The sequence below is a fragment of the Mustela nigripes genome, chromosome 9, assembly GCF_022355385.1.
Source record: "Mustela nigripes isolate SB6536 chromosome 9, MUSNIG.SB6536, whole genome shotgun sequence".
NCBI lineage: Eukaryota > Metazoa > Chordata > Mammalia > Carnivora > Mustelidae > Mustela > Mustela nigripes.
In genome coordinates, this window is record NC_081565.1 from 464,443 (window position 1) to 473,645 (window position 9,203).

Sequence of the window (9,203 nt, forward strand, 5' to 3'; positions counted from 1 at the left end):
GGGGGGGGCTGTCCTGGTCTGGGGGTGCTGACCAGCACACACGGAGAGTGTGCCCACCCTCCTTGACCACCCGCTGGGGGCCCAGGCTGGGCGTCTCACAGTGCTATATTCCTTGGAGATGGGGTCATGGGGTGGGGTTCCAGTGTCCTGAGCCCTGCCATGCCCTGGGTGCTGGTTGGGGGCACAGGCTGGGGCCCCTCAGGGCTGGACTGACCGGCTCAGACAGGTCACCAAGCCTCGGAGTTGCTGCCTCCCAGCCTCGGAGTGGGGCCCGAGCCCCACAGCCTGTCCCAGAGCGCGTGTGTGTTTGTGAGGCTGCCAGTGGGCTGCGGGGCGCGGTCTCCCGTGGGCCGCGGCGCGGAGGCTCCGCACTGTTGCAGGTGCGGCCCTGTTCGGGGACGTTTGAGGCCTGCAGCAGGCCCTACGGGGACCCTGCGTGGCCTGCACTCCCAGCTCTGCCTCGGCCCGCTGCCCAGAGCCTGTCTGGAGCCAGCATAAAATCAGATTAGAGAAAGAGCTTGGGTTTTCAAATAAAAACCGGTGTCTTTGTTAAGAACCCCATGATCTCAGGTCCTTTTGCATCAAGAAAATGTGCTTCTCGGGGCCCTGCCGACCTCACTCTCTAGAGCCCATGTGAGGTGGCCTGGCAGGAAGCAGCCATCCAGCTGGTCACCTGTCCCCACGGCTCAGGCCTGCCCTCGGCGCTCCCGGAGGGAACACAGTGCCCTGAGCCACAGAGCGGGCGGCAGGCCGGCGGCCAAGGGAGGGTTCTGGGTTCCCCGACTTCAGTCGGGATCTGACCTGCCAGGCAGGGGTCCCTTTTCCTGGGAGGGCAGGGGGAGCAGGGCTGCGGGAGGAGGAGGTGGGGCGTAGCTGCGCCGGTCCCCGATGCGGCATGGGGACGGGGCTCTTCTGGGCCCCATCGCCACTAGCTGTGTGTGTCTCGGGCTAGCCCTGCTGCCTTCCTGGGCCCCAGCCCCTCTGCAGCCCACAGTCCCCTGGGCAGGCCTGGCTCCTAGTGTGTGGTCTGCGGCCCTGCCCCCTGACCCAGCAGGGAGTTCAGTGTCCCAGCGAGGACTGGGCGCCTCTCCAGGTGGCCGTGTCTGCAACCATGGAGTCTGGGTGCGCCTGCTGCCCCCCTGCAGGTGCTGGCCCCTCATGGGGCTGACCTGGAAGAAGCGGGTCCTGGCGGCCCTGCAGGGGGCTGCGGTGGCCTCAGGCCTCACCACGCTCATTCTCGTCCTGGCGGAGGCCACCAGTGTCCTCTTGCCTGCAGAGATCAAGGTAGGCGCCAGGCCCTGAGCAGGGGGAGGCGGGGCTGGGCGGATGCTGGCCGGCCCACGCCCTCCTGACCTTGCTGTCCCCCTCAGTTTGGGGTCGTGTTTGACGCCGGGTCCTCCCACACGTCCGTCTTTGTGTACCAGTGGCCGGCAGACAAGCAGAATGACACAGGTGTGGTCAGCCAGGCCCTGGCCTGCCGGGTGAAAGGTCGGTCCTTGGTGGGAGGGCTGGGTCGGAGTCCCCGCCGGGCGCGCTCTGGGGGCGGCTCGGGCTGGAGTGAGGTGGGGGCAACACTCAAACCCGTAGCATATCAGCCAATCGGCCTAAAGGAAAAGCGGCTCAGAGGGGTTGAATGACTTACCCCAGGTGGCCCAGCTGACCAAGGAGGTCCTGGACCAGGGTCTGCGTGTGCCTGCACAGGCCTTGCTGCCTCTGCATCTTCCGGAGGCTCCGGGCATTCCCGGGCTCGCGGTCCCGTCACCCCAACCTCTCACTCCGGTGCCGGCAGCCTTCTTCCTCGAGAGTCTCAACGCCTTCTCTCCTCTCTCACGAAGGACCAGGACCATCGAGTTTAGGGCCCACCCAAGGAATCCAGGTTGAGCTCATCTCAAGATCCTTAACTTAATTACATCGGCAGAAACCTGTTTTCCGAACAAGATCCCACTCAAAGGTCCCAGTGGCGAGGGCATGCTCGTATCTCCTGGGGGGACACGGGCCTCTGCACCGCGGGCCCTCCCAGCCCAGCCGGCCCTCAGGCCTGGAGCCGCGTCCTGAGATGCTGTGTTTCAGGGCCTGGAATCTCCTCCTACGCCTTGGATCCTGCTCAGGCTGGCGAGAGCCTGGAGGACTGCCTGGAGGAGGCGCTGGCGCTGGTCCCGGAGGCTCGGCGTCGGGAAACGCCTGTGTTCCTTGGGGCCACAGCTGGCATGAGGCTGCTCAGGTGAGGTGGGCCAGCTGGGGGCACGTCCAGGAGGAGCGGCTGGGAGTACGGCGCTGTGGACACCGAGGGCCGGTGGCAGGGTGGCGGGCTGCGGGTGTCCCGCCAGCTTCGGCAGCCGGCCCTTTCTGCCCAGCCAGAAGAACAGCTCCCAGGCGGGAGACATCCTCGTGGCAATCAGTCGGGTCCTGGGCCGGTCTCCCCTGGACTTCTGGGGTGCTGAGATCCTGGCTGGACGGGATGAAGGTGCCTTAGGTTGGATTACCATCAACTACGTCCTGGGCATGCTGGCCAAGGTGCCACGGGCAGCCTGCGGTGGGGGCTGGGTGACGAGGGGCTGGGGGTCCATGAGGCTGTTTTCAGGACTCGGTGCTTCCTGTCTGTCCTCAGTATTCCTTCTCTGGAGAATGGATCCGGCCTCTGGAGGGGCCCCTAGTGGGCGCCCTGGACATGGGTGGGGCCTCCACCCAGATCACCTTTGTGCCCGGAGGCCCCATACTGGACAAGAGCACCCAGGCCACCTTCCACCTCTATGGCTCTGAGCACAGTGTCTACACCCACAGCTACCTCTGTTTCGGGCGTGACCAGATGCTGACCAGGCTCCTGGCTCAGCTGCTGCAGGTCAGCTGGGCCCCCAGAGGAGGGAGAGGGGCGGTGAGATGCCTGTGGCCCTGGGCTGGGCTCAAGGCCCCCTCCCTGTCCTCCTGCAGAGCAGCCCCGGCCCCCTGATCCGCCATCCGTGCTACCACAGTGGCTACTGGGCCACGCTGTCCCCAGTGACCCTATATGAGTCACCCTGTGTCCACACCACACCCCCCCCAGGCCTGGCCTGGAACCTCACTGTGGAGGGAACAGGGAACCCTGGGGCCTGCGTCTCTGCTATCCGGGGCCTCTTCAACTTCTCCAGCTGCGAGGGCCGAGGACACTGTGCCTTCAATGGTGTCTACCAGCCCCCCGTGCGGGGCCAGTTCTACGTGAGTGGGAGCCCTCCACACTGTCCTCCCCGGGCTCCCAGCCCCCTGCTGGAGCCCCAGAGGCCTGATGCCAGGCAGGCCTAGGGCGAGCCCTGGATGGGTGGGGTACTCTGGGTCTCCAGGTGGGGGGGGCAGACACTTTGCCTGGTTGGTGCTGGGGCTCCTCTGACCCCAGCAGACCCAGGTGTCGCCCCGGGGGCAGGCACACCCAGCTTCCTTCCCCGCCCCCAGGCCTTCTCCAACTTCTACTACACCTTCCACTTCCTGAACGTCACCTCCAAGCAGCCACTGGCCACCGTCAACGCCACTGTCTGGGAGTTCTGCCAGAGGCCCTGGAAGCAGGTGGATGGGACCTGGGACCACCCGTCCCCACCAGCGCTGCCCAGCACTCTGGGCTGCCGCTGCCCCAGGCACCGACCTCCGCAGGCTGGGCCTCGGCAGGACCGCACCCCGCGGGGTGTGGCCAGCAGGGCTGGGGGATGCCCAGGGAAGGGAAGACCCAGGCAGGGGACCCAGGGGCCCATCCTTGGGTGGGACCTGCCTCTGGTGGGCCGGGAGAGGGGGTGTCACCTGGCTCCTCGCCTACCGGGCCCCCAGGTAGAGGCAAGCTCGCCCGGGCAGGACCACTGGCTTCGTGACTACTGTGCCTCGGGCCTGTACATACTCACGCTGCTGCTCGAGGGCTATGGGTTCAGGGAGGACACCTGGTCCAGCATTGAGTTCCGGAAGCAGGTGACCACCTCCCGGGGTGAGGCCATCCGACACAAGGCAAGGGGGGCGGTTGGGGACTCTGGGGCAGCGGCCACAGCCCTGACCGGTCTGCCTGTCCCACAGTTGGGCGGCATGGATATCGGCTGGACGCTGGGCTACACGCTGAACCTGACCAGCATGATCCCCGCTCAGCTGCCCGCCCGCTGGCGGGCAGAGAGCTACGGCGTCTGGGCGGCTGGAGTCGTCTTCGCCGTGCTGACTGTCGTGGCTACCCTCGGGGCCACCGCCGTCCACCTCCTCTGGCCCCGGGGCTGAGCTGGGCTGCCCCCTGGCATTGGTGGGGCGCGGGGGTAGGGGGCTGCCCCAGCCTGGACGGCTGCATGGGCCAGAGCCTTCCCATGAGCCCTGCTGGGTCTCCCTGTGTCGTGGGCTCTGGCCCCGTGGTCAGATGGCCCCACCCAGCCCTCAGGGTCATTCTGGCCAAGCGGGTTGTATTGTGGCCTCCGAATCCTGGCCCCCCCAGGTTCCCTTCTCCACCGCGCTTCCCAGGACGGCAGGTGACCTCCTGCACAAACGCTGGGACACAGGGCCCCGCAGCACTCAGGGCTGTGCAATCTGTGGTGTTGTGGGACATGAGGCTGCTCAAGCCCGGAACGGGGAGTGACTGCGGGAACAAGAGGGCTCCCAGGCCGGCCGTGGGAGGTCTAGGAGCAGCAGAGCTGGCGGGACCCCTGCTGTTTCCCGGCCAGAGGGACAGTCTCCGGACTCCGTAGCTCCTCCTGGAGTGGCAGCCCCACCCCTACCCTGGAAGCCTTCGTCAGCCAGCCCGGTGGACAAGCCCAGATTACAGAACACACCTTCGTGGGGCGGGGGAGACGGCTTTATTAAAACCCTCCTTGTCATGGCACAGCTGATTTCTTCACTGGGGCTCTGCGCGGGGTGTTGGGCTCCTCACACGTCCTGTCCAGCCGGGACCACAAAGCACTTGGGGAAGATGCCGACGTGGCCACCACAGTGACCCTCCAGCCAGGCCTGGTCCACTGTGCATGAGGGGGTCAGGGTCCCTCAGAGCGCGTCAGGCAGTGTGAGCTCACACCATCTCCTCATGCCCCAGCGGCCCACTGACCTTCACACAGCACGTCCACGACGTCCCCCCGCTGCAGGGCCAGGTCCTCGGGCCCCCGGGCACAGTAGCTGTGCTGGGCCACCACCTGGTAGAGGGCAGCTCGGCCGCCTGCTCCCTGTGGCTGGAGGAGGGGGCGCAGGGTGGGCAGGGCTGCAGAAGGGCCCTGGGGTCCCTCGTGCCACCCCCCGGCCACCCACGTCCTCCGGAGGCTCACCCGGCACTGAAGCTGCAGAACCCCAGTGCCGGCCGCCGCGTCCCGCCAGGCCCTCTGCAGTGCCTCCTCCCCGGGGAGGGGGACCCAGCGCCCCTTGTTGCTGGGGTCTTGGTAACTGCAAAGAGACTCCTCAGAGTGGCATCGAGTGGGCGGGGCGTGCTCCTGGCGGGCGCTGACCTCTGACGCCTGCAGGGCCGCCCCTGGCCGGCCTGCTCACCTGAGCTGCGCACGCTGGGCCTGGCGACCGAGGGCTTGGCTCAGCAGGCCCCGCAGGCCGGCCAGGTCCACTCCTCTCGGGACCCTCAGGGCCAGGGTGAAGGCACACTGCGCAGTGACGGTCACCAAGGACGCAGGTTCCTCCATGGCCGCTCCCTGGGGCAGAGCAGCAAGGCAGTGTTCGCTCATGAAGCCCCAGCTCTGCATGCCCAAAGACCGGCTGGGGTGGCCTTTGAGCCACGAGGGTGGGAGGGGCTGGGGTCCCCAGGGCCTAGTCTCTGGACCCCAAATCCCTGAAAAGTGGGGGTGACATGAAGGCCTGTGCCTCTTACCCCAGCACCCAAGGGATCCTCTGAAGGGCGGGAGTCTGGCTCCCCGGCCACTGGTAGCCCTGTGGAGGGTGACAGAGCAGGGGCTCAGGTGGCCCACACCCCGGCTGGGAGGCCCAAGGTAGCCAGCTGCCTCCCTCGGGGGCGAAGAGGCTGCTCCCAGCTCCCCAGACGCCTGCCCAGGACTCCCACCACCACGGCCTCTGCCTACCACATGCGGCTCAGGGGGTCCTTACCTGGAGGAACCTGTCTGCCGACCTGCTCCACACGGGGCCTCTGCAGGAAAAGCCACAGGCTGGGAGCGGGGGCCAGGGGTGGGGGCCCCTGAGGTCCAGGCAGCTTTCCCCGGCCTGGGGCTCGCTGCAGCAGACCCAGTGGTGAGGTGTGTGGCCGGGGAATCAGCTGGTCAGCAGGAAGCCGTAAGTCCAGGCTGGATGGGAGTGCGTTCCGGGCAGGAACCAGGTCCCCACAGGCCTGGAGCCCATACTGCCCGGTGGGGGTGTCCTGCCAGCACTGTGGCCCCCGCACCCCCCCCAACACCGGGCCTGGGCTCACTCACCCACCCACTCACTCACCGGTACACCCCGTCCCGAGCCGACCTCTGTCTCTGCCTCAGGAGGCATCCTGGGACCGCAGGGGCTGGCCGTTCTGCAGGGGCCGGAGTCTCTGGCCCTGGGGGGCAGGGGGAGCCCTCATTGTCAGGACTGGCCCAGCTTGTGCTTGTTCCCTCCCAACACAGCCTGAGAGGAACCCCGAGTGTGGAGATGAGGGGCCGTGGCCCTGGGTGGGGGCCTGCTCGATGTCCCCACACCCTGTGTGACGTTGAGCTGGGATGGCCCCACCTGGAAGGGTCTGGTCTGGCAATGCCGACCCACAACCCAGCAGCCCCCTCCTTGAGCCCCTCGGTTCTGAGCTGTGTGGGGTCGTGGCGACCTGACGTCTCAACTCCCCTCTGGTGCCCACCGAGGCCTGAGTGACGGTTCTGTGGGAAGGGGGCACAGGGCTCTTCATCCTGCAGCAGGACAGGCTCCAGACAGACTAAACCTAGGGCCTCTGGACAGAGGGGGTGCGGGGAGGGCTGAGAGAGGCTCTTCCCTGGCCTCAGGGGCCACGATGCAGGCCTTACTCCTGCCCCAACCAGAGAAACACGCACGCGGAGAGGAGACCCGCTCCTTCCTACCGTGGGGCGGCTCCAGGTCTGCCTTTGGCATCCGCACCCCGAACCTGTGGGCACAGAACAGCGCGCTCTCTCAGGAGGCAGGTCCCCAGGGGCAGCGCCAGGGCAGGGAGCCCCGGCACTGCCTTCCCCGGTTGAGACTCTCACACTCAACAGGCCTGTCACTCCCAACTTCAGATCAGAGGGATGTTGGGGGCCCCTGACAGCTCAGGGTAGCTCCTTCCCTTCCCAGGACAAAGGTCTGAAATGCCTAGGCCTGCAGATGACAGGTGACAAGTCTGGGCTGGCTGGGAGACGACCCGCCCACCTGGGGCTGCTGAGGCTGGCTGTCCTCATGTTCGTCGTCGGGGATGGCAGAGGAGACCACCTGGTGAGGGACAGCAGAGGGACAGCTGAGCTAGGGGCCCTGCGATGCCCACTCCCAGCGCCTGCTGCCCACACCACACTCCTGAGGGTCCCATCTGCCGGGGACTGGGGGGCTGCCCACGCCTGACCAAGGGCGGTCAGACCACCACAGTGGGTGCTGGAAGGCAGAAAAAATGCATCTCATCAAGGAAAATCCCTGTGCTGACAATTTTAAATTTTATTTTGAAGATTTTATTTGTGTATTTCTCAGAGAGAAAGAGAAAGTGTGCGCATAAGCACAAGCAAGGGGAGAGGCAGAGGCAGAAGCAGGCTCCCTTGCTGGGCAAGGAGCCCGATGCCGGACTCAATTCAGGACCCTGGGATCCTGACCCAAGCAGAAGGCAGCCACGCGCCTTTTAACTTATTTTTAATACAACTTTTTTAAAATGTCTTTACTTCTTAGAAGTTTGTACTGTGACAAACAGAGTCTAAACTCACAGATGCGCGCAGCTCAGAGCTGCCCGGCCCCTGCCAGCCATGTCTGCAAAGCCCTGGTGTTTGGGGCACATGACCTCACCAGCCCTGTACCTGGTCACACCAGCACGTGGGCCCTTGGTGACCTCAGTGGGTGCTGAGGCTAACGCAAGGGCCACCAGCTTGGAACCCAGGTGAATTTTCCTTTGTGAGCCCTGGAGTCACTTCCTTGAACCCCAGCCCTGCTCCCCAGTGTTCTGTGATTTGGGTGGTGCTGCCTGGCCCTGGCCAGTCGACCTCAGCCCTCACTGGGATCTCACTCTCTGGAGCACAAATGCAGGGAGACAAAGAGACAGAAAAGCACAGGGAGAAACTGAGGCCAGGAGAGTGTGGCTGAGGTGGAGGGAGTCGGGGAGCACTGCCGAAAAGCCATGAGCTCCCTCGCCTGCAGCCCGCCTCCACTGGGGGCTCTGCCTCCCGGTTCCGAGAGGCCAGGATCGGTGAGCTCCACTTGGAGACAGGGCTCAGGAAGCTCAGGCACTCTGCCGTTTTGGGGGTGGCCCCGGGCCCCCTCTCCTCCCGCCCACTGAAGCCCTTGTAACTATACAGACCACACCGTGAGCTCGGTGCCTGCTGGCTGCTGCTGGCCCCAAGCCCCTGCCGCAGGAGGTGAGAGGCCACCCCCTTACCTTGGCCTTGCCCAGGAAATCCACTGGTTCCAGATGCTCCAGGTGCCGCCTGTGGGGCCGAAAGACCTCACCCCTGGGGACCTGCCGAGGCTGCAGGGGGACCTGCTTCTGGAGGGGTTCCGGCCAAGGCAGACCTGAGCATCTGACCAGGGCTGTGGCCTCAGGGACCCTCCACCCACTTCTCAGGGGACCTGGGAAGTCCCTCCCCAGCCCCCACACCCGGGCACACGGGGAACCTCCCTCTAGAAATTCCTTCATCGCGTGGACTGGGTCTTGGGAGCCTGTGCAGATGGGATCCCGGGACTGTGGGCTTCGCGCCCAACAGCGCTCACAGGTGGGGCGGCCTGCTCTCCCCTGCCCCCCTCACCTGCAGCTGGCCCAGGGCGGTGTGCAGGTCATCGCCGGCCCCCTCCGGCCCCTTCGAGAGGGCTTCCTCTAGGCTGCGGGTGGCCTCAGCCCAGAGTCCCAGCCGGCACTGTGCGGCCCCCACGTTGAAGAGCACCTGGGAGGGAGGTGGGAGATGACAGCCTCACTTCGCTCCCCTCCACCGGCCGCACCCCTGGTCCCACCCCTACATCAGCCCTTCAGGCCTCAACCTCCCCCTCTGTCCTCCACCCCTCGCCTGCCTCTGATCCGGATTCCAAACCAGGCGACGCCCCCAGTCCCACGCCAGGTCCTACTGCTGCCTCCGCCCCCAGCCCCACGACCTGGCCCCGCCCCCAACCCCTCC

General features: G+C 66.1%; 2 protein-coding genes across 14 annotated transcripts in view; one reads left to right on the forward strand and one right to left on the reverse strand.

Moving 5' to 3' along the window:
- The window catches only part of ENTPD8 (ectonucleoside triphosphate diphosphohydrolase 8), an 8,162-nt gene extending 3,354 nt beyond the window's left edge, over window positions 1-4,808 (forward strand). For 2 of the 7 annotated variants that reach the window (XM_059410178.1, XM_059410175.1), the window contains exons 2-10: window positions 1,146-1,284; window positions 1,371-1,488; window positions 2,071-2,221; window positions 2,355-2,514; window positions 2,609-2,839; window positions 2,929-3,192; window positions 3,424-3,534; window positions 3,790-3,940; window positions 4,027-4,808. In XM_059410178.1, coding sequence (XP_059266161.1) covers window positions 1,159-1,284; window positions 1,371-1,488; window positions 2,071-2,221; window positions 2,355-2,514; window positions 2,609-2,839; window positions 2,929-3,192; window positions 3,424-3,534; window positions 3,790-3,940; window positions 4,027-4,676 — 1,962 coding nt within the window. In that variant the 5' untranslated portion in view covers window positions 1,146-1,158 and the 3' untranslated portion in view covers window positions 4,677-4,808. Of the gene's footprint in view, window positions 1-1,054; window positions 1,285-1,370; window positions 1,489-2,070; window positions 2,222-2,354; window positions 2,515-2,608; window positions 2,840-2,928; window positions 3,193-3,423; window positions 3,535-3,789; window positions 3,941-4,026 lie in introns of all 7 variants that reach the window. The other 5 variants (XM_059410181.1, XM_059410176.1, XM_059410177.1 and 2 more) reach the window with 5 other exon arrangements.
- NOXA1 (NADPH oxidase activator 1) overlaps window positions 4,766-9,203 on the reverse strand; it is a 12,966-nt gene continuing 8,528 nt past the window's right edge. Inside the window, exons 4-14 of one of the 7 annotated variants that reach the window (XM_059410184.1) lie at window positions 8,841-8,975; window positions 8,474-8,563; window positions 7,273-7,332; window positions 6,969-7,012; window positions 6,364-6,460; window positions 6,025-6,190; window positions 5,792-5,850; window positions 5,461-5,615; window positions 5,244-5,358; window positions 5,030-5,150; window positions 4,766-4,943 (exon numbers count right to left, since the gene is read on the reverse strand). In XM_059410184.1, coding sequence (XP_059266167.1) covers window positions 4,855-4,943; window positions 5,030-5,150; window positions 5,244-5,358; window positions 5,461-5,615; window positions 5,792-5,850; window positions 6,025-6,190; window positions 6,364-6,460; window positions 6,969-7,012; window positions 7,273-7,332; window positions 8,474-8,563; window positions 8,841-8,975 — 1,131 coding nt within the window. In that variant the 3' untranslated portion in view covers window positions 4,766-4,854. Of the gene's footprint in view, window positions 4,944-5,029; window positions 5,151-5,243; window positions 5,359-5,460; window positions 5,616-5,791; window positions 5,851-6,024; window positions 6,191-6,363; window positions 6,461-6,968; window positions 7,013-7,272; window positions 7,333-8,473; window positions 8,582-8,840; window positions 8,976-9,203 lie in introns of all 7 variants that reach the window. The other 6 variants (XM_059410188.1, XM_059410185.1, XM_059410183.1 and 3 more) reach the window with 6 other exon arrangements.